This window comes from Salvia miltiorrhiza, chromosome 7, assembly GCF_028751815.1.
Source record: "Salvia miltiorrhiza cultivar Shanhuang (shh) chromosome 7, IMPLAD_Smil_shh, whole genome shotgun sequence".
Classification (NCBI taxonomy): Eukaryota; Viridiplantae; Streptophyta; class Magnoliopsida; order Lamiales; family Lamiaceae; genus Salvia; species Salvia miltiorrhiza.
In genome coordinates, this window is record NC_080393.1 from 15872791 (window position 1) to 15896661 (window position 23871).

Consider the following 23871-nt stretch of genomic DNA (forward strand, 5'->3'; position numbering starts at 1 on the left):
CTGATTTTGATGGAGCCGTCGGAGAGCCTTCAGATTCCAGAGGTCTAATATCTGCTTAAAAAAATCATGATTAGTTATGTACAATGCAAATCTTAAGAAACACAGTACAATCAAATTATTATACCTCCCCGTCCAACTCCTCACGAGGATTCAGAATCTTGTGGAATAGATCCTGGGATATCACCCAACCCGTCTCGATCACTTGCACATAAGTACCCGGCGGCGATCTCATAAACGCCTTGAAGCCCCGCTTCTTCGCCTTCACCAGGGCCTTACCATACGGCAAGGCCGGGTCAATAACCAATTGAGGCCTCTCTCTAGCACCCGCCTCCTCCTCTGACGACGTCCAGGAAACATTCAGATCATCACTTACATCCCCCGCCTTAGGCGCAGGGGTCTCTGGACTATGGTACCCAGCCGATGGCCCTGGGCGATCACTGTGACGTGAGGCGGATCGCCTCAAAGATGTCTGCCTCTCACCATGATGTGAGGCTGATCGCCTCATAGATGCCTCCCTCTCACTGTGACGTGAGGCAGATCGCCGCTGACTCGCAGGGGGTGGATCCTCTCCACGCTCTGAGCGTCTCTGACTGCCACGAGGCGGATCCATGTCTCCAACTGAGTGCCTATGGCTAACATGATGCGGATCCTCACGCTCTGATCGCCTAGGACTAGGAATGTGAGATGTAGACCGTCTACGACTGGGTATCGGCTGGTTGTACTCCTCACTCCCATGTCTATGACGACTGGCATGGCTGGATGATGATCTATGCCTCCTCGAAGAAGAACGTCTCCCAAAGATGTCCTTCACAGCGGCTATGACCTTCTTCGTAATTTTGGCGACCAGTCCATGCTCAGAGTCGTCGTCTACAAGCTCGCGCCGTATCTCGCGCCGCATCTCTGGGACCACAGTCCGGATTTGCTCCTGTGTGATACGGGCAATCAGGTCATCATCGCGTCGCCTCCAATAATCCTCATCTCGGTCTGCCTGAGGCTCGCGATCATCAAACTCCTCTGACCTGCGCCGCTTCGACGGGCTGCCAGCCGGCTCCTCATACGTCTGCCTATGTCGCTCGACATGGACAGGGACAGGCTGCTTCTCACGAGCCCTCTCTGCTCGTGAGCTACTCCTCGGGACAGGGACAGGCTGCTTCTCACGAGTCCTCTCTGCTCGTGAGATACTCCTCTGCACAGGGGGAGGCCTAACAGGAGGAGGCGGCTCCGGTACAACTGGCTCTGTCAAGCCGGCATATTTCCCTCCAGGATGGTATCGTACAGAAAAAGGCTCTGGATGCCTCAGGGTCTGCAAATACCATGAATCATTCTCCTCCTCGACCGGTTCGAGTGTCCGGAGACACTCGGCCTGCACAAAGATGAATCGATCATTTCTCATTATTCGTTAATCATAACATAATAAAAGGATTGAAACTGTAAAAAACAACAATAATTACCTCATGAGCATCAAAAAAGTGGGTGAAGTCAGAAGCCGACTTCCAAGTCGTCCAGTTCACCAATCGTGGCATCTGCAACCTCGTGTCACGCATCCCACACGCGCGGCCCAACCTCGGAATGGCCTCGTACGACCAAATCTGTAATGCCCATATGGGCCCATAGAAGTGGTACGTCTTCCTATTACCGGTAATCTCGTTGGGATGCTTCTTCAACACACTCATCCCGTGACACAAAATCTGGAATGAGTAAGAGCCCCACGGGAAGTCGGACCATTTCTGATCTTCCTCTACCAGTGCCCACACCCAATCGTGCACGTGTTTATAATCCCGACAGAAGACGAGATCATACGCCACGAGAATATTGCCCACCCTCAAATAATCCTCGGCAATATTGCCCATACTGCGGTTAACGAACCGCTTTCGCAGATCCTTCACTTCCATCTTCTTGCCTTTAAAAACTCGGTGCCATAGACTCTGCTTCCCAACACGGTGATCCACATTAGGATCAAAACGCTGCGGGGATGGCCCGAAACACAACCCCGTCACCAGACAATACTTCACTGCACCGAATCGAATGTCGTGTCCACCAACGTGGAACCACTTCTCCCACGGACCGAATGCTTCGTCATACAACTCCCGTGCAAGAAGATGGTGCAGTGCGGCATTCGCACTATCCTGCCTCTTCAACTGAAGTAAATGCCCAAACGGACCTTCCTTAAATTGTTCAAGACGCTGGTAGTGCGTCAGACAGGTCTCCACTTCCTTCAGTGTCGTGTCCTTTACATAGTGATTGATTCGTCCGGCATAACCTTGCATGCACGGACGTAACCAAACATGCCTCGGAGGCTGCAATTAATTCAAAAAGATGATCAGTATCAAAAAATATCAACCGTGTACAGATTCTAGACCAACCGTGTACAACCGTGTACGATTATAGACCAACCGTGTACAACCGTTTCAGATTATAGACCAACCGTGTACAACCGTGTACAACCGTGTACGGATGAACAAACCGTGTACGGTTGTACACAGTTTGTTCATACACGAAAAATACATCTATACGTTGAAAATACATAATTAGGGCATATTAAATCAATTAATACTAATCGTGTAACATAAATACCTAATCGTGTACAACCGTGTACTGAAGAACCATACACGGTTGTACACGGTTGTTCAAATTACTTTCCAGAATCAAAATTTCGCAAATTACCAACATTATGCCATACATAAACACCTAATAATCAACTATTGTGCACAATTTAACAATACAAAACACATAAATTCAAATTTTAACAAATATAGTTCACGGTTACTTACCGGATTCGGCGTCGGGTATTTTTCCCTCCTCGATGTACTCGGGCGATGGCCTCGTTCTACAGGCTGTTCTTCCTCTCTGGAGTAGTCGGATTCAGTTTCACTCATTGTTAATTGAGAAGATAGAATAATTCACCAAGTTGTTTTTGCTCTATTATGGAGTACACGGCTTTGGGGTTTCAATTTTCAAACCACACACGGTACACACACGGTAGGTAGTTTGTAGAAAATAGTGAGAAGCGTGAAATTGGGTGAAATTTTGCTCTCAAATTGGGTGAAATTTGAGCTTGTACAAGAGAGGGAAATGGTGTGCACACACGGTTTCACTTGGAAATTTTCTTGAGCAAAAGAGTGAGAGGCGTGAAAATTCTGTGCATACACGGGAGGCTAGGGTTCGTGTAGGAAGAGAGAGAAAAAGACAATATAGGACAAAATTGATTTTGATAGAAGATTCGAAAATTGACTTACTTTTTCATTTGAAGTGTTGTGGCCGAGATTTTGTGGGGATGTGGACATTTTTAATAATTTTTTTTATTACATATTGAGAGAGAGAAGTGATATATGTGGGGACCATTAGATATTGAGAGAGAATGTGCTATAAAACTTATTTTTTTATGAGCCTTGATACTTAACTTATTTATTTTATAGAAAGTGCTACATAAAAATCTCACCCATTTGATGGCCATACCTAATCTCATATCCACTCATAGAAAAGCTAGCTATTCACTAATTTTTTTTATGAGATAGAAAGTACATATCATTTATAAATTAGAAGTTAGCTATTTAATTAAAATTGCATACTATGAAATGAATTCATATTACAAGGAAATTCCACAATACAATAGTCAAACTAATAATACAAAGACTAAATAGGAAAAATTACTCAGCCCTTGATGAAAATCGAACAAAAAACATACCATTAAATAGAAATATTTTGGTGCCTCAATTTTAGCACTCGGAATGAACCTCCTCGCCCATCAAATACCTAATTAATTTCATAGTTTGTACACATAGACTGTGTTTATTTTGATGGATAAATTTATCCATGGAAAATGATGGATAACAAAAATTTATGTCTTTAAATGTTTCTTTTCTTTTCCAAGTTCATAAGTTTTCCTTCTTTATTTTTGGAGGGATAATATTATCCATCTTTGAATTGAAAATAAGGAAGGAAAAATGCTTTTGTATCAAATGTTGGAAAAGAAATGAGACATTTAAAGACATAAATTTTTGTTATCCATCTTTTTTCATTGATAAATTTATCCATCAAAGTAAACGCAGCCATAAAGTTAAACTGATTCATCCTCCATCTAATATCCAAAAATATTTCCCTTAATTCCAACAAATCTTCAATATTAATTACTACATGGTTTGGTCAAGGTTTAAAGTTTATGAAAAACAAAAAAATATGTAGTTCGACAAAAAAAAAAGATCTAAAACCAACCTTAGTGAATGACGAACACCCCTAACCTTTTTGCTGTAGTATAAAGTAGAGCGAGCTCATATAAATGGAAATCTCTCGAGCATAACTTGACGAGGTTATACTAAAGATTTGTTGTCTCATTAAAATGAAAATATAAAAGCAAGGTGATATGGGGATTTGTCCTTGTCTTAGAGACAAAACTCTTTTTTCTTCTTTGGCTAATATTCTTCTTATAATTGCTTTACTATGGTTTGTCTTCACCCGTACATCCGAATAACTTAAAGTTTTATTATAATTCTCCTACTTTTAAAATAACAGGATTTTAATTATAAGCAAATTAAAACCTTTTTTCTAACATAACTCATTTCATCTTTCTTTTTTTTTCAATGTCATCTGCAACCTGCAGTCTGCTATACATATATTAACGTGCATTTAATTTTGAGTCGCAACAAATTAGCTCCAAGCCCCCAACTACTCCCCATTAAAAAAAAAAGAAAAAAAGAAGAATTCCAAAATGTCAAATTCAGAAATCATATATAGATATATATATCTGAATTATTGGTTCCATGCAAGTTCATATATTGGGGCATTTGAAGAAGAAGAAGAAGAAGCAAAATGGTGATCTTTTGACAGTGAAGAAAAGGATTAGTGAGAAACAGGAAACGAATTCCAAACCTCCCTACTTAGTTTAGACTTGGTAGGAAGTAAAGAACATGATTCAATCCCACTTTATTCGTCTTTATTTTGTGGAATGCAGAGATCTATATAAGGCGTAGAGAAGTTGGGAGAGTTGAAGCAATACATACATCTCCCTTCTTCCTGCAATGTCAAGCCGGGACGCGGTGCCTTCAATCAGAGGTCTCGCCAAGCCCAAGTCTCCCACTGCACCCGATTTGGGAGGCGACCACAGTTTCAGGCCGAGCCATGACGCTGCCGATTCACGGCTGCAGGGCCGCCACCCCGCCGGCCGTCTGCTGAGAGGGGAACGCGGCGTCTTCTCCTCGGACGACGCCGCCCTCACCAAGCAGATCCTCGCCACTCACGCTCCGGACATCGATGACCTCAACGTCAAGCCACTTCTCTCCATCGTCGAGGACATCCTGCGCATTGCTAAACCTTCCACCACAACTGATCATGCCTCTCTTGTATATATGCTTCATACATACATATGATAGCATATGAGATATGCGCGCATTTCATGATCAATAATCAATTTGATTTCACACAGGCTCAACCACATTTGGAGACATTGGATAGCAGCAAGGCGATACAGAGCTCATCCCACCTCCAAGATAGCAGCAAACTCGTCTACAATCACGAGCACGAGTCGGAGATTGTGAGGCTGCTGGCGTTTCCTATCAGCAAGATCTCTTGTGAGGTATACACCATTCATTTATGTGCAGCTAGAATTCTTGAATGTACAAGTAGGTGATGAGATTGTGTGGAACAGATCATCTGCAAATGCTCTGCTGGTGGGGAGGCGCACTCGGTCACCATGGACCTCCTGAAATCACTCTCCAACTACTCATGGGATGCCAAGGTGGTGATCATCTTCGCGGCCTTCGCCATCAACTACGGCGAGTTCTGGCTAGTTGAGCACCTCCACACCAAGAACATGCTCGCCAAGCACATCGCCACCCTCAAGGATCTGCCCTACGTCATGGAGCACGCCGGGAAGTTGGAGAAGAAGTTCGAAGCAGTTCTTGACCTCTTAAACGGTGTCATGAATGTTATCCACTGCCTCATCGACTTCAAGGAGCTCCCCTCCGTCTACATCAGCCATGACGCCCCAGAGGTGGTGGCTGCCACCGCTCATATCCCCACCGCCGTCTACTGGATCATAAGGAGCCTCCTTGCTTGCGCATCCACGCTCCTCAACCTTATTGGGAGCGGCCACGAGTATATATATATCTCCCTCTCCACTAATTAATTATTACAATTATTCTTCAAACAAACATGTTGCATGCTAAAATATTAATTTTGTTTAGGTACATTACCTCAACTGCTGAATCGTGGGAGATATCGAGTCTGGCTCATAAGCTCTCAGTCATATTGGGCCACCTCCGAGACCAGCTCGCAGTTTGCAAGGACTTAGTTGGTGCGCGTAAATATAAGTAGTATACACCCCCAACCCCAATTAATTAATTAGAAATTAATGTAGTAAAATACTGTGACAGAGAGAAAGAAGGCTGAAGATGCATACATTGCGTTCAAGAGACTGATCGAATCAACTCACATCGACAACATGAAAGTTTTACGGGCAATGATCCGCGCCAGAGACGATCAAAGGCCACTCTACGATGGGTCCAAGAGGATCAACGTGAGTTCATATATATGAAATATATATCGAAGGGAAGCAAAGCTGCGCATTAATGAATTATGATATGGATGTAGGAGCGGCTGGATGTGTTGAGAACCAAGTACGTGCTGCTGCTGATCTCGGACCTGGACATCCCTCACGAGGAGCTGAACGTGCTCCACATGATCTACAACCAGCAAGCGAGGAGGCACGAGTACGAGGTGTTGTGGCTTCCCATTGTCGATCCGAGGACGCCGATGACGGGGGCGGAGAACACGGAGTTCTACCAGCTGCGCAACAACAGCATGCCCTGGTACTCGGTGGATCACCCGGCGCTCATCGAGCCCGTGGCGGTGAGGTACATCCGCGAGGAGCTCAAGTTCCTTCACATGCCCATGCTCATCGTCCTCGACCCCCACGGAAAGCCCTCCAAAGCCGATGCTCTGCCCATGATGTGGATTTGGGGCAGCGATGCCTTCCCCTTCACTAAGGACCAGGAATGGGCTCTCTGGAGGGATAAGACCTGGAACTTAGAACTCTTAGCTGACTCCATCGATCCACGCTTTCAAGATTGGGTACACCATTAACTATTTATTATCTAATTAATTACTAACAATCAATTTGATGGATGTTTGTTGGGGATGGCGCAGATGAGGGGCAATAGGGTGATATGCCTGTACGGCGGCGAGGACATGGAGTGGATCCGCAAGTTCACCCTGGCGGCGCGGGCGGCAGCGACGGCGATGCACGTGCCGCTGGAGATGCTGTACGTGGGGAAGCGGAACCCCCGGGAGCGGGTGCGGCGCTGCCACGAGGCCATCGACCGGGACAAGCTGAGCCACGTGTTCCACCCCACGGAATACTACGACTACGTGTGGTACTTCTGGGTGCGGCTGTGGAGCATGTGGAACTCGAAGAAGCAGGTGGGGATGACCGTGGAGACCGACCACATCATGCAGCAGATCATGGACATCCTCACCTTCGACAGCAGCGAGCAGGGGTGGGCGGTCTTCAGCCGCGGCAACCACGAGATCACCAAGGGGAAGGGCGACGTCGTGCTGTCGGTCATGGAGGATTACGCCGCCTGGGAGTACAAGGTCGACCACCCCGATAAGTTCGTGGGCGTGCTCGACGAGAGGATAAGAGGCTCGCACTCAGACCACCACTGCAACCGCCTCATCCTGCCCGGCCACGCCGGCTACGTGCCCGATCATGTCGTCTGCTCCGAGTGTGGACGCACCATGGATAAGTATGTTATGTACCGCTGCTGCACCGACTGATCATGCAATCTTTTTCTCTTGCCCAAAATAAACTTGTGTCTCTTCTGTTTTAGTTTTCCACGCTTCTCTCTCTTTGCGCGCGTACGCTCTAGTATCGTGTTGTAATACTTGTTTCCGCATTAATCAATAAAATATTGTTGTTCAATTATAATAAAAGTGCATATATTAAAGAACAAGCCCTTATAGCTCAGTGGTAGAGCGTCAGTCTTGTAAACTGAAGGTCCGTAGTTCGATCCTGCGTGAGGGCATTTTCTGGAAGTTTTTTGTCTATTTTGTTACGTTTTTGTTTCTCACTTTTTGTGTCTATATATATATAAGCACAATCACTTTTAAAAATACTAAGTTATATTTCACGTCAAAAATCAACTTACTATTTCTAGAAATAATTTTTTGTTTCTAATTTCTTTTATTCATTTCGTCTACTCTAAATTATACAAATATTTTTTTGTTATAATTTTTTCTATTGATACAATTTATCACATTTTCATAGTTTTTTCAAAAATAAAATGTATGCAATTTAGTAAATTTTAAATAGACGTGCTAATACAAAATTAAACTCTTCAATTTACTTTTATTTTTTATTTTTAAAGAAAATCGATAATGGTTCTCAATTAATGATTTTCCAATAAGTCATTTGATGCTTAATAGATATGTAATTATCAATCTAATATTAAATTTTATTAAGACATAATAATAATAATAATAATAATATAAAATTCATACAAAAACATACTAAAAATTTAATAAATCTAAATCATATTTGAAATTATATTTTTAATATATATATATATATATATATATATATATCTACACATTTATATTTTAAGCTAAAGAGTTCTAAAATGAACAAATATAAGTTTTTACGTTTGTAGTTGCATACTTGTATTAAACTGTTATAATTAAAAATATAAATATAAAAATAATATATAGTGAAAATACAAAAAACAAAATAAAATAAATATGGAAAAATAAACAAATTTTAAAATGTCATGATCCTTGATCATGACAAATTTTAAAATTTCATCTTTGCTAGGTTGTATTTGTTACTATATTTTATCAAAATACATATTTTAAAATTAAAATATATATTCATTTAATGCATAAAAAAAATTTAAAATGTGATGACCTTGATCATCTATTTTAGGAAAATTGTTGCTAGGTTGTATTTGTTATTATTTTATCAAAACATAAATTTAAAAATTAAACTATATATTCATTTAATGCATAAAAAAATTTAAAATCTCATGATCCTTGATCGTCTATTTTAGGATAATTGTTATTCCCTCCGTCCCACGAATCTTGACATATTTCTAAATAAGGTAATAATTATTACATTATCTCTCATTTTTTATTACTTTTATTATCTTCTCTCTCCTATTTTATCACTTTTATTACATTCTTTCTCTTATTTTATCGCTTTTATACTTTATTAACTACACACTTAAAACACTAATCCACAACTCCTTAATTTCCGTGCCGAAACCAAACGTCTCAAGATTCGTGGGCCGGAGGGAGTACTAGATTGTATAATTATTTTATCAAAATATAAATTTTAAAATTAAACTATATATTCATTAAAAATAAAAATAAAAGTATATGAGATATAATATATTAACACACACACACACACACACACACATATATATATATATATATATATATATATATATATTTTAGTACTGCATATATTTCAGAATAAATTTTGATATAATGTGTATATATGTTGGGTCCCGGAGGGTCACTGAACAAGTGTATGGGGGGAGGGGAATACACATGTAGGCTATTTTTCAAAATATTATAAATAACTGAAGTAGTATCGACTGATACTGAAGGAGTTTGACTGATGTGAGCAGCTTCAGTTAAAGGGAGTTGTAGACTGATACTGAAATAACTTTAGTATTTTGATTTCAGTTAAGCGTCAAGCTTTAACTGATATCCACGTAATGCTTCAGTCTAAATTTCGTAAGCAGAAGAGTGTTATGAATCTTACTGATTATCCGAAGATTTATTAGTTAGACTAATAACACTAGCAGCGGAAAAATTAAACTTCAGAAATAGCCGGTGTGATTATCAAGTCGTAAAAATAAAGTTTCACTTTGCAATTAATCGGTTTCAGTTAAGAAAGCGTTTGTGCACAGATAAGAACAGTAAAACTGAAAGCGATAAACAACAAAGATTTTTTACGTGGTTCGGAATAGATTCCTACGTCCACGGTCAGTTAAACACACTGACAATCACTCTGGGCTTGTGCTTGCGGGTGCACAACAAACCTTCAACTGAAACAAGGTTTTAGTGTCAATACACTAGATTGAACTTCTTGTCTCCTTCTTAACTCGCAAATGCAAAGACTGAACTTCGTCTTGCGTGCAGGGGTTAAGAACTCTTGAGTTCAGACCACTGTCTCGAACTCTCTCTCAAACTCTATTTTCATTCAGTTGAAAAGGGTTTGAATTACCAACTAGATTACACAGAGCCTGTCTGTAATCGCGGACTTAGGCTTTGGATATTACAAAGGATATGCCTAAGAAACTAAAAGAATGTATGAAATCAGTAAACTGATTTTGGCTTTGAGTATTCTCTTCTTCGATTCAAACTTTTAAGGCAGTGAAAGGCTGAGTTGCAATTTTGACAGAGGTCCAGCTTGTGCGTTTGAATCGGTGAAGATTGCAGTGTTCCTTGAGCTCTATTTATTGCCGAAGTCTTGAATAGATCCGTTGGCAAGATGGTCTTCAAAAAATTATCCGTTGTGAGAGTAATTTGAATTTGGCTGAGGGTTCAATCTTCGAGGTTCCTTATTTGGTGAAGAACGGCGTCTCAGGTACAGAGGTAAGACGCCTCTGAAAAGTTTGCACCAAAAAGGAATGATCTGCAGAAAAATGACGATCTTCAAAATATCTGCATTTAATGCGGCTGTACTTGGATGTACGTGGCTTCCTTTTAACTTAGAATCTTCAGTCCGAGGAAGAATGTCAACTGATACTTGACTTGAGTATCAGTCCGCTAAATTCACGTGGCCAACATTAATAAATCAGTCATAAATGATTCTTCAGTGAGATCCTCGTTCAGTAAATATACCAGTATTTGACTTGGTCTTTTCACAGCTATCTTCAGTTGAGAGATCTTCAATCTTCAGTCCTCCGGTCTTCAGTCTTCAGGACAACAGCTAAACTAGAAAACATAAACTCTAACACTTGAATTCGAAAAATTCTAGTCTATTAAAAGAGAATCTAAGAGTTTTGGTATCATCAAAACTAGGGCTAGGATATTTCATTAAATTCCCAACAATATATTATATCATCCTTAATATAATGTGTATATATTATAATATCATCTTTAATTTTGTCATGTATGTTTTGATTTGGACGAAATTAAAACTCAGAATAAATTACGGAATGGACTAAAGTTTATGTATTTATATCATAATTTTATATAGTTGAAAAAAAATACCAAAATTCACTAATAGTTTTGTTGGGTCCCGGAAGGTCTAGAATAGGTGTATGGGGTGGGGGGAATACACCTAACAGCAGTTTTTCAAAATCAAACATTATACAACCTTTAGCAGTTAACTGATACTGAAAAGTATGATTGATGAACTAGTTAACGAAAGGTTGAAGACTGATACTAAAAAATACTTCAGTAAAGATATCAATTAAAGTCAAGACTTTAACTGATACACTCGTAGAGCTTTAGTCTTGGATTGAACAGAGAAGTGTTATAAATCTTACTGACTATCCGAAAAATTATCAATTAGACTAATAACACACCCAGCGATAAAATTTATCTTTTGAAAAAGCCTTTTAGAAACACGTTGTCACGTTATGTTTCACTTTGCGATTAGTCAGTTTCAGTTAAGAACGTTTGTGCACAGATAAGAAAGTAAAACTGAATGCGATAAACGATAAAGAGATTTTTACGTGGTTCGGAATTCAATTCCTACATCCACGATCAGTAGATCACATTGAAAAACACTCTGGGCTTATGCTTACGGGTGCACATCAAACCTTGAACTGAAAACACACGTTTCAGCACCAACACACAGGGTTGGATTTCTCAAACACACTTAGCGCGCACTGGGAACTAGGATCTCTTTGGAGTCAGAACACTGGTCTGAACTCCACACAACTCAAACACTCTTTTCGCTCAGTTGAAATGAGGTTCGAAAACTACCAACTAGATCACAGAGAACATGCTCTCTGTAATCAGTAACTTAGGCTTTGGATAAACAATATTTTCCTAAGGTTCTAAGAGAATATATGTAATCAGCAATGGACTGATTTTGGCTTTGTGATTCTCTTCTTCGATTCAAACTTTGGAAGGCTTTGATTGGCTGAGTTGCAATTTCGGCAGCGTTTCAGTTTGTGTATTTGAATCGGTGAAGATTGAAGTGATCCTCGAGCTCTATTTATATGAGAGGTCTTGAATAGATCCGTTAGCGGAGATGGTCTTTAAGAATTCATCCGTTGGAGAGTAATTCGAATTTTGCTTAGGCTTCAATCTTCGAGGTTCCTTGTTTGGTGAGAAACGACTACTCAGGTACATGAGGTAAGGCGCCCCTAAAAAGGTAATTACAAAAAAGGAATGCTCTACAGAGAAAGGACGATCCTCTGTATCTCTGCATTTAATGCAGCTGTACTTTGATTGCGTGGCTTCCTTTTAACGTTGGAGTTTCAGTCCGAGGAAGAATGTCAACTGATACTTGACTTTAGTATCAGTCCGCTGATTCCATGTAGCCAGCATTAGATGAATCAGTCATAACTGATTCTTCAGTTGAGAGACTCGTTCTAGTCAAATATTAGTATTTGACTCTGCCTTTAATCGCGAACATCAGTCGAGTTCTTCAATCTTCAGTCCTTCGTTCTTCATTCCTCAGGTCTTTAGTCTTCAGAACACTAGCTAAACTAGAAAAAGAACTCCAACACTTGAGTTCAAAAAGTTCTAGTCCATTACAAACAAAACTTAAGGATTTTGGTATCATCAAAACTAGGGTTAGGATATTTCATTAAGTTCCCAACAAGTTTGTGGATTTATAGTCAATTAACGCCTCAAAAAAATATTTTGCGAAATCCAAACCTGTAAAAGGTAATTAAAAGTTCCAAAAACCCTTTCAAGACTAACAGAAAATTTGAAAGAAAAATATCTAGATATTTTGATGAAAATTTTAAATAGATAATAATAATCATTAGATAAAAAGGTTTTATCAGGATCTTAGTCATTTATTTGATAAGCCTCCAACTATAAAATAGTTTCATTTTAATGCTACTATCTTTATTAGAACTATTTTATATAATAATATAAGTAACTTTTATAATTTTCTTTTTCGAATATAATATTCTAAAAAATATAATTTTTTTTACTATTTTAATTTAATAGGTATCACCGTGCATTGTACGAGAGTAATACTAGTTATACATAAATCTAAGAAGATTAAACTCAAAACTTTTTATATAGTAGTATATGTGTTGAAAGAGTTTGAAAACATAAGAAATATGTTGAGCTAAAAGGATAGAAATCTCTCATTTATTTCTTATTGCAAAAGTCACACAACAAACTCAGCTAACACACCTTATATAATAGCAAGCATAAGGCAAAAGCAAATGAGCGAGAGTCACCTGGCTCATGAAAGGTAACAAACAAGAAAACAATAAAAGGATAACATGCATGCAGCATGCAAGCATGCATGCGTAGAACCAACTCTATAAATCCTTTACCCCCGCAAGCTGGACGTGGTGAAGATCCACCATGCCAAGCTTGGACAGCAACAAACGAAAATGAGGACCATCGAGTGTTTTGATAAAGAGATCAGCCAGCTGCACCGTGGTAGAAATGTGAAGATGAGTGAGGAAACCGGCACGAAACTTGTCACAGACGAAGTGACAATCTATCTCCATATGTTTAGTACGCTCATGAAAGACTTGATTCTTGGTAATGTGGATAGCCGCTTGATTGTCACAGTAGAGAGGTAATGGAATAGGCAAACTAATGTGGAATTCAGTACATAGATGAGACAACCAAACCATTTCCCGGACCGTGGAACTGAGAGCTCGGTACTCAGCTCCAGTAGATGAAATAGAGACGATGACTTGTTTCTTGCAACGCCAAAAAATAAGTGATCCTCTCAAAAAAATGCAGTATCCAGTAAGAGAACGACGTGTATCGGGACAAGTGCCCCAATCAACATCACTGTAAGAAGTAAGAGTCAAGTCTCCACTCCCAGCAATGGGATAAAACAGCCAAAGGGAAGGACAACCCTTGAGATATTTAAGAACATGTAGAACAGCCTCCCAATGCAGTGCAGTCAGAGAATAAACAAATTGGCTCAACTGCTGCACTGCATAGCTGATGTTGGGACGTGTGAGATTGAGATAGAGCAATCGCCCTATCAAACACTGATAAGTATTGGGTTGAGAAAGAGCAGCTGAATCACTTGAAGACAAACGACAATTCAATGGTAATGGAGTAGAAACAGCCATACAACCAAGAAAACCCGCAGAGTCTATGAGGTCTAGAATGTATTTTCGTTGGTTGAGACATGTACCAGAATGGCAGAATCCCCATGGGCTATCTCCATCCCCAAGAAATATTTGGCTACACCCAAGTCCTTAATGGTAAACACCAAATGGAGAAAAGCCTTTAACTCTGTGATGAGAGTAATATTAGGACTGGCAATCAAGACATCATCCACGTAGACAAGTAAGCAAATAAATGAGTCACCTTCACCTTTGACAAACAGATAGTGATCGGCATTCGATTGAGTGAAACCATAGTTGAATAGATGCTTACAAAACTCAACATTCCATTCGCGCGAAACCTGCTTGAGCTTATACAAACTCTTGACCAATTTACACACCTCCCTAGGTCGTGCTTTAGTGTATTCTTGTGGCGGCCGCATATATATATCATCGTGTAAGAATCCATGCAAAAAAACATTATTCACATCTATTTGATGCAGATGCCAATTGTGTTGAGTAGCCATGGCAAGAAAAAATCTCACCGAAACTAGTTTAGCAACAGGGGAAAATACGTCGGTGTAATTGATTGCATACTCTTTATTATACCCTTTAGCCACCAAGCGTGCTTTATAACACTCTACACTTCCATCAGCATGGAGTTTAACTTTATAAACCTACTTAGACCCAATGGCTCGCTTTCCTTGATGCAAGGGAGTGAATGTCCAAGTATGATTATGCTCAAGAGCCTCTAACTCGGCCGCTATGACATCTCTCCATTCAACAAACCGACTAGCTTCATGATATGTTGTGGGCTCACGAAGAGCTTGTATATTAACAAGGAACACAATATACTGAGGTGTGAGAATAGGTGAGGTAATATAAGGAAAAATGTAAGGTGTGAAGGTATCAGTGATGATGGGTATGGAATTAGAAGGAACAACTATTTGACCAACATAATCTTGCATCCAAATAGGTGGTTTGCGGGTACGAGTACTGACTCTCACTAGATCGGGTGGAGCAGTTGGAGAAGGTAGAGATGAGATGTGTGTATCAAGTGAGGAAGTAGAGATAATATCTGTGGAAGAAGGTAGTGTGGTAGGAGATTGTGGTATATCTGGTTCAGGATAAGGACAAGATATGGTGTCCTGAGGCAGAATAGAAACAGGAGAGTCCATAGAAAATAAAGGTGTATCATAGGTAGGTGTGGTGGAAGAAAGTAGAGTAGGATAGATAACAAGGATAAATCTTACATCACGTCATGTTATTATCTTCCCCTCATTGATATCATAGAGCAGATACCCTTTATTGTTCATAGCATACCCCAGAAAAATACAGGAAACTCCTCTTGGGTCAAATTTCTTGCAGCCTGGTGTGAGATCCACTGCATATGCGAGATACCCAAAAGGCTGCAAAATATCCATGTCAGGTTCTTTATGAAATAACACTGAATATGGTGTCTTCCAATCAAGAACTTTGCTAGGCACTCTATTAATCAACCAAGTTGCTGTAAGCAAAGAGAAAGACCAGAACATAGAAGGTACTTTGCTGTCAAACATGAGAGCTCTAACAACTTGCAAAAGTGTTATGTGTTTACGCTCCACTACTCCATTATGCTGTGGAGTGTAAGCACATGATCGTTGATGATGAAAACTAAATTCTGATAACATAGCAATCGTGTCTTTAATTACAAACTCAGTTCCATTATCACTACGCACATTTAGAATATTCTTCCCAAACTGTGTCTTCACCATCAAAATAAACTTTCTTAATGTGGAACAGACTAAGCCCTTAGAGCTCAACAAGTAAATCCAGGTCACACGGTTGTGATCCTCAACAACAGTGAGCATAAACCTCACGTTACTTATGTTTGCATCATTATATGGACCCCAAATATCCACATGCACGATTTCAAATAAAATCTCTGACCTTTTATGCAATATAAGGAAGGATGATCTAGTTTGCTTAGATTGAATACATACTTGACAATCATTTATCCGTGAAATCTCCCCGTCAGTCACTATCTCTGCTAGCATGGGCATATATTCCATAACACCAACAGAGGGATGTCCCAACTCAGCATGCCACCTTGCTAAGCTTTTTTACCGGACTCGAGGAACTGACAAGGCAGATGTTGTCTCAACTCCTTCTAGGACATAGAGATTTTCGCACAACTTGCCCACAGCCATAACATGATCTGTTTGCTCCTTTTGAATAATGCAGTGTGTTTGTAAAAACACACATCGTGCTCCATTATCCTTTGTTAGTTGGGGTATAGAGATCAAATTATGTGTAAAGCTTGGAGCAAACAACACTTCTTTGAGCACCAGCTGATTAGCTAACCTTGCATCTCCTATGTGAGTTACTTCCTTAATAGTTCCATCAGGAAGGTGCACAGCTTGTGATCTATCCAACTGTTGTATGATGCTCATAAGTTGCAAATTGCAACAGATGTGTGTACTAGCTCCAGAATCTAATATCCACACATTCTGAGATGTTTTATTTAGAACACTAAAAGCAAAATGTCCCTCAAATTATGTTCCAGAATGCATAACCCCTTGCACCATATTGGCATCATTCTTTTGCACTCCACTGTTTCCTCCTTGTGAAACCAAATATCCAACGCACTTACTGATCTCATTTTGAATCATTTGTTGTAGAGAGGGGCTAGCATCAGCCGGTGACTTAGATTGGTGTCCTGCTTCGCCTTCAAATTTGACTTCAGCATAGTTCACCTTAGCATTGGCCTTTCCTTCTTTGAATCGTTTGTACCATTCTGGAAATCCATGTAATTTGAAGCATTCACTCTCCTCATGCCCATGTCTATCACAGTGATGACAATAGAGTCTCTGTCATTCCTCCTTGGTTTTTCTGCCTTTACCAGATTGTTGTCCTCCATAGTTAGCCAGCTCATTCCCTTTCGTGGATGTTTGTCTGCCCACAGCAACTGCTTGCATAGCATGTGAATCATTGAAGCTCTCTGTAGTAAGCTTCTGATCTTCAATTTGCAATACCATAGAGTAGGCTCGGTTAACACTTAGTAGTGGATCGAGGAATAGAATTTAACTCCTCGTCATTCAAACCAAGTAAAAACTGGATCAACCTTTGATTTTCTTCTCTACTTTCTCCAGCCTCTCTAGTTCCACAAACATAACCCAGCGGTGGCAGTAGAATATCTAGTTCATACCAAAGTGCTATCAAATTATTGAAATACACAAGTGCAGTTTGATTTCCTTGTGTATAACTACTTATCTCACGCTGCAATTTATAGATCTTCGGTCCATTACTACGACCAAAACATAGACACAAAGCATCCCACAATTTCTTAGAATTTTCGATATGAACAAAAGCATTAACTAATTCCTTCGAAATCAAATTGATAATCCACAAGGAAACCATATAATCAGCTTTGATCCATGCCTAATAAGGTGAAGAAACTATTGGTTCAGCAAGAGTTCCAACAATTCAAGTTTACTCTTAGCTCCGAGAGCACGTTTAACAGATCTACTCCAGTTGAGAAAATTAGTACCTGTTAACTGCGTTGCAACCAACTGCATACCAGGATGATCGAAATTATGGAATTGTAGAACCTCTTCGATCTTTTTGGGGCATTCAGTACATTTTAGATATTTTTTTATTAAAAGACAAGTATAATAATAATAATAATGAATAATATTCTCATAAATTATGTAATTTTAAATAACACGATTAACCTTAAATTAAATCTATATGAGAGAATATAAGGAATATATATATATATATATATATATATATATATATATATATAGGGTTAGCTTATATTGAGATTTTAAATATTTTGAGATTTTGAGATAAATGAACATATCAATAAATTCTTTGAACATAACCAATATAACTGATGAACATATGAATCTATTTAATTTATTTAAAAAACACGCCACTTGTAGGGATTGAACCCTAGACCAACGCGCGTTCATAAAAATTAATTGACAAGTTCATCAAAATGTACTTATATGTTCATTTATCTCAAAATCTCAAAATATATATAAATCTCAATTGAACCAATTCCTATATATATATATATATATATATATATATATATATATATATATATATTCAAAATTTGGGAGGGGCCCTGGATCCGCCCATGCTACTACATAGGTTACAAAAATCGGATCTTGATGAATCCCGAATTATTTGGCTCGACAGTGTGAGGAAGAAAAAGAAGAAAAAAAATGAAAAAGAACAAGTTGCAAAAATCGGATCTCGATGAATCCCGAATTATTTGGCTTGACATTGTGAAGAAGAAAAGGAAGAAAAAAATGAAAAAGAACAAGCTGAAGAAGCTGTGAAAACTTGACGTTTCATATGAAAGGCTTTTCTTCTTAAAATATGTTTTTCCCCTAAAATTTCACGTTTTTTTTCCTCATCGTATTACCTGAGTTCGAAAAGGCCTAAATTGCATTTGCTTGTGGTCATCCGGTTGCAACTTTGTTTCTGGAATTAGATATGATTTTGCAGACTTTCTTTATCCACTTATTTTCCAGTTCGATGAAATGCTACTGAAACGAAACGCAAAGAAGTGCAGCTAATTCAATGAAATAAATAAAGCTTTAAGTTTTCTTTAATTATTGTGCTTAGATCATTTGTCTTTTTTTTTTATGAATGTAGATGGAAAATACAAGTTGTTAACCTTCAAACTAGGAGATAATTATGCATTATTATGAGTTGATGCTTCAATTGTTCATATTTTTAATGATCATATTCAGTTCTCATTTTGTATATGTTGTTTAACACTGATATCAGGATGTACAAAAAAGTAGACATTTATAACATTACACTGATATATTGTATTTGTGCTGTAATATTACATGAGTTATGTTCCTATGTATAATGTCCATGTTGTAACTTGATGAGTGAATAATAGGAACCCTGTGGCCCGTATTCTAGAAGTTGAGTATGCGATCCTTTCTCCACAACCTTGCCATTCATGATCACCGCGATGCAATCCGCCTTCTGTATAGTTGATAGGCGGTGAGCCACAACCACGCAGGTCCTGCCAACCATCATTCTCTCCAGCGCTTCTTGGACTAGGTTCTCCGACACGCTGTCCAGGGCGCTTGTTGCCTCGTCCAGGAGAAGTATTGATGGATTCTTGAGAATTGCACGAGCAAGGGCAATCCGCTGCTTCTGTCCTCCTGAGAGCTGAGCTCCTCTTTCTCCACAGTAAGTTTGGTATCCATTTTTCAGTGAACTGCATAACATGATAGGGATGAGCATTTTAAAATGTTTCTAAATGACAACAGCAGGTCGTAGCATCATACCTTATGAATTCATGAGCATTAGCAGTCATTGCAGCTTTCCTGATTTCAGATTCTGTTGCATCATTGTTTCCATATACTATGTTTTCATGTATCGTTCCTGCAAAGAGTGTTGGCTCCTGACTCACTAGTGCAATGTGAGATCTTAGGTTTCTCAAGTTGTAGCTCTTGACATCTTTGTCGTCTATAAGAAGTGTTCCTTTTATTGGATCGTAGAACCTTTCTATCAACCCGATGATGGTTGATTTGCCTGAACCACTTTGTCCGACTATAGCCATTGTTTTTCCAGCATCAATCTTGAGAGTTAGGCCCTGGAATATCATCTGCTCCGGTCTAGACGGATAGGAAAAGTAGACACGATTTAGTTCAATATGCCCTTTTAAGCCTTTCTTCGCCTTGAAACCATCAGGGTCGTCTGGCTTTATCTCACTTTTCCTATCCAAAATCGAGAAAACAGATTTGACAGCGTTGCTGCCTCTAGCCAAATCAGATGACATGCTTCCAGCGTCTGCAATGCTCTTGCCGGTGCTCATCAAGATGAAGAAAACTTGAAACAGATGCTTCGAGCTCACCTGTCCCTTGTTCATGAGCCGCCCTCCGTACCAAAACGTCAAAGCTATAGCAGCTGTGGTTAGAAACTGAGAAATGAACAAGCCTATTCCCGAAAGCCACGACTGCTTTATGCTCTCTTTGTGTGGCCTTTTCAACGTCGCTGCAAAGAGGCTGAGGATCTTCGTCTGAGAAGAGAACGCGGTGACAGTCCTGTGGTTCACCACTGCTTCACTTGCTAGTTGGCTTCCTTCGTTCTGTGCCTTTTGGGCCATCACGGACATCCGTTTCATCATAATGCTTTTGGAGTAGAAGCTGGCAATGATCAAAGGTTGTATGGATATCACCACGATGGAGACCCTCCATGTCAAAACCAGTGCCAGAATGAAAGCGACGGAGGCACTTGTGAAGACCTGAACCAGCAACGACGCCCGGTCTCCTACTAGGCATCGCACCACATTGGCCTCTGTCGCCAGCCTGGCACAGATTGCAGCGCTCGTGTTCTCGTCCAGATCAAACCACCCTATCTCCAAGGTCAGTATACTTTCGAGAACCTTTTCTCTAATCCTCTTGGTTAGCCTCTCTCCCATAACCGCAAAATTGTAGTGTTGCAGCAGATTGGCGAAGAAGCTCACCACAGCTATGCTCATGAAGATGATGCAGTAAAATGAGGCTTCTGATTTTATCTTTGATCTGTCGTTGTTGAAGAATACGGAGACAACTGACCCCAAGCAGTAGGCGTTTAGCGGCTGCACTGCTCCGAAGGTGCAAGCTCCGACACACCCTAGCAAGGCTCTCTTCCACTCCGGCGCGTTCATCCGGATCAGCCGCCATTGTGACAGCCTCGGAGTGGAGGTAGCAGCAACATCTACCGTCTCATCATCACTGCCGTTGTATGAGATCATGTTGATCGACGGCACCAAGCTCATGGATAAAGCTGGGCTGAAGGGCGACCCGTGGCTTGAGACGACACTGTAAGGCGACCTCGGATTGCTCGTATATGTTGGATTCTTGTAGTTTCTTCCCTCGGGACGAGATGGAGCCTCATGTTGTGGTGCTGATTGCTGCATTCTTACCATCTTAGAGTATGCTCCGTTAGTTTTCTGCATCAGTCTGTCGTGTGAACCGGATTCCACGACCCTCCCCGACTCCATCACCATGATCGAATTAGAAGCACGCACCGTGCTGAGGCGATGAGCTATGACAATGGTGGTTCTTCCTCGCGAAGCCTGGTCGATTGCATCCTGCACAACTCTCTCTGACTGCGTATCGAGAGCGCTCGTAGCTTCATCGAGCAACAGAATCCTTGGCTCCTTGAGCAACGCCCTTGCTATCGCAATTCTCTGCTTCTGACCACCTGATAGTTGGAATCCAAACTGCCCCACCTGATGTGTCCATAACAAAACCTCAGAAACACAGACCATAACAGCAATGTGTTAAAAATATCGATGTTGCACGTACCTGAGCTTCATATCCTCCTGGTAGCTTGATGATGAAGTCGTGCGCGTTGGCGGCCTTGGCAGCTTCTAGAATCTGTTCCATCGAAGCATCCTCCTTTCCAAACAAGATGTTCTCCTTGATGGATGTGGCGAAGAGAATCGGCTCTTGATTGACAAGCCCCATTTGTGATCTTAGCCATTTGAGCTTCAGTTTCTTGATTCTGTATCCGTCGAGTAGTATGTCTCCTTTGACGGGATCATAAAACCTTTCGAGCAAAGAGATGACAGTGGATTTTCCAGAACCGCTTCCTCCCACGAGGCCAACGGTGTTCCCGGGTTTCACTTTCAGATTGAATCCTTGAAGAATTGGTGTGTCCATCCTTGATGGATAGCTAAAATATACCTCCTTGAACTCGATTTCTCCATGTACATAGGCTAAAACTTTCCCTCTATCATCTTGAGAGTCTATTGCAGGAACAAGGTCGATCATCTCAAAGATTCGCGTAGCAGCTGCTGAAGCCTCCACAATGAATGAGAGATTAGGAAGCACACTCATACATGACCTGCAAGTACAAAGTAAGTTGCAATTTTGATTGATTGCAAAGAGGTGGATGATGAAGAAGAAGGGGCTCACAATCCTCCAAGGACGACACAGACAGCTGCTATGAAAACGCGGCCGCCACTTTCGCCTCTTTCGACTACAAGAACGCTCCCAGCCCAAGATTCAAATGCCCAAGTTGCAAAGACTGTCCCCATGCTTCCTATCATAAGCCCCTTGGCGAAGCCTTGCTTTATACCAAGCTTCGTGCTTTCTTCAAGAGCACTGCTGAATCTTTCGAGTGTCTGGGATTCGCCTACGTAGGAGTAAACAGTTCGGATTGATGATACACATTGTTCGATTATTCCACCTGCAACGTTGTATGCATCTTTACTCTTGGCTCCCAGGTCCATCATCAGCTTCCCGAATCCCACTCCGGGGGCAATAAAACATATTGCGCACGGGAGAGAAGCCAATGCTAGGCGCCACGAGAGAAGGAAGGCGACGAGCAGGCCGAATGTGAATGCAGACAGATCAACCAGACAGTTTGGTATCTGAATCAACAGAGGCAAGAGTTTTTTACTAAGGGAAAAACATAAAGCAAAAACATTCGGAAGAATATAAACCAAACCTTCTCAGCTATGACATCTTGGATCAAATGTGCATCTGCAGAGATGCTTGAAACCACTTTGAAGGTGGTGGACGAAGCGCCTTGGTTGTCAAAGAAACCGACTTCCTGCCTTAGCACTGATCTCAGGTACTCCATCCGTATGCGCGACGTTTGCCTCTCTGCAGTTCTCGTCCAACACAATCCTTCTGCAAGAGCAATCAATGGGAGCATATATCATAGGTGTGTTTGACTAGTAACAGCAAGAATTCAAGAACAGAAAGCATACCGAGAAACGCAGAGATTCCAACTCCAAGAGCAACGTAGAGCAGCCTCAGGGAATACTGCACAAAATGATCAAAGGGAAAAGCTTTGTAAGCACGATTGTGGTGAGAGGAGATTGAGAATCCTTGTGATAGGTACAATGCTGCAAGTGAATCCAGACCTTATCGACCACCTCGTTTGTGATGGAGTGGTTAGCAATGGCGTACTCGTCTATGACGCCGCTCAGAATGAACATGTTGAGTGGAGACATTAGACCGTCTCCGATGCTTCCCAAGGTTCCGATCAGCATGAGCAGCTTGTCAACGCCATCGGCGTACCTGAAGAGCCCTCCTTTTCTACCCATTTTCAGTTACTAGAATACTCAAATTGCTCTTTTCTAACTATACCAAAAATTTCCTCATGTATGATCTAACACAAGGTTATCTATGCAATTTGACTGCTAGCCGGCGTCTTGATTTCAAGAATTTGGTTTGGTCACACTTGGTGGCTTTTTCGACTGCTTCAAGGTGTCCCCTTTTGCATCTTTTGTTGCTTTCTTTAGTGTATTTTGGTATATGAAATAGCGACAGATACTATTAGTTTTTATCTAAAAAGGTGGAATCTTTGTGACATAACAAATTCAAGTTTCTTGTATGATGATAGAATATCGCCTGTTTGTCTTTAGCTGTGAAGATAAAGGCATCTTCTACGCCTGCTGGAAATAGGAGCAAGAATGCTTTGTGTTTTTGTGTAATCTACAATGTTGCTTTGTTTATACTCAGGTGATGACGTGTCATTTCATAGTGATGGATGGAAAGTGCTATGAAATTTAAAATACTACACACATAGAATTGTAAAGATTACAAAAATGATAGTATTATAAAATTACACCAACGACAGTCACTAAAACCCAACAGATTACATAACATAACAAATTCTGAAGCATATTTAAGTCGTC

The 23871-nt window shown here is 40.4% G+C and overlaps 3 protein-coding genes and 1 non-coding gene across 4 annotated transcripts; 2 read left to right on the forward strand and 2 right to left on the reverse strand.

The window, feature by feature from the left end:
* Positions 1-118: 118 nt before the first annotated feature.
* Positions 119-3363, reverse strand: LOC130993885 (uncharacterized). Its single transcript, XM_057918921.1, has 3 exons — positions 2772-3363; positions 1452-2297; positions 119-1363 (listed from the first exon to the last, which is right to left on the reverse strand). Exons 1-3 carry the CDS (start codon positions 2874-2876, stop codon positions 119-121), a joined length of 2196 nt encoding a protein of 731 aa, XP_057774904.1. The 5' UTR covers positions 2877-3363.
* Positions 3364-4970: 1607 nt separating this feature from the next.
* LOC130995525 (protein SIEVE ELEMENT OCCLUSION B-like) lies at positions 4971-7926 on the forward strand. The gene is made up of 7 exons (XM_057920841.1): positions 4971-5336; positions 5420-5569; positions 5642-6090; positions 6180-6289; positions 6369-6511; positions 6586-7065; positions 7141-7926. Exons 1-7 carry the CDS (start codon positions 5016-5018, stop codon positions 7768-7770), a joined length of 2283 nt encoding a protein of 760 aa, XP_057776824.1. The 5' UTR covers positions 4971-5015; the 3' UTR covers positions 7771-7926.
* Positions 7927-7946: 20 nt separating this feature from the next.
* On the forward strand, positions 7947-8018 carry TRNAT-UGU (transfer RNA threonine (anticodon UGU)). The gene has a single exon. It is a non-coding gene; the product is annotated as a tRNA-Thr (tRNA).
* Positions 8019-19041: 11023 nt separating this feature from the next.
* Positions 19042-23456, reverse strand: LOC130995526 (ABC transporter B family member 15-like). Its single transcript, XM_057920843.1, has 7 exons — positions 23095-23456; positions 22939-22993; positions 22674-22858; positions 22139-22596; positions 21527-22067; positions 19520-21450; positions 19042-19449 (listed from the first exon to the last, which is right to left on the reverse strand). The coding sequence occupies exons 1-7, from the start codon at positions 23275-23277 to the stop codon at positions 19080-19082; spliced, it is 3723 nt and encodes a 1240-aa protein (XP_057776826.1). The 5' UTR covers positions 23278-23456; the 3' UTR covers positions 19042-19079.
* Positions 23457-23871: the final 415 nt, after the last annotated feature.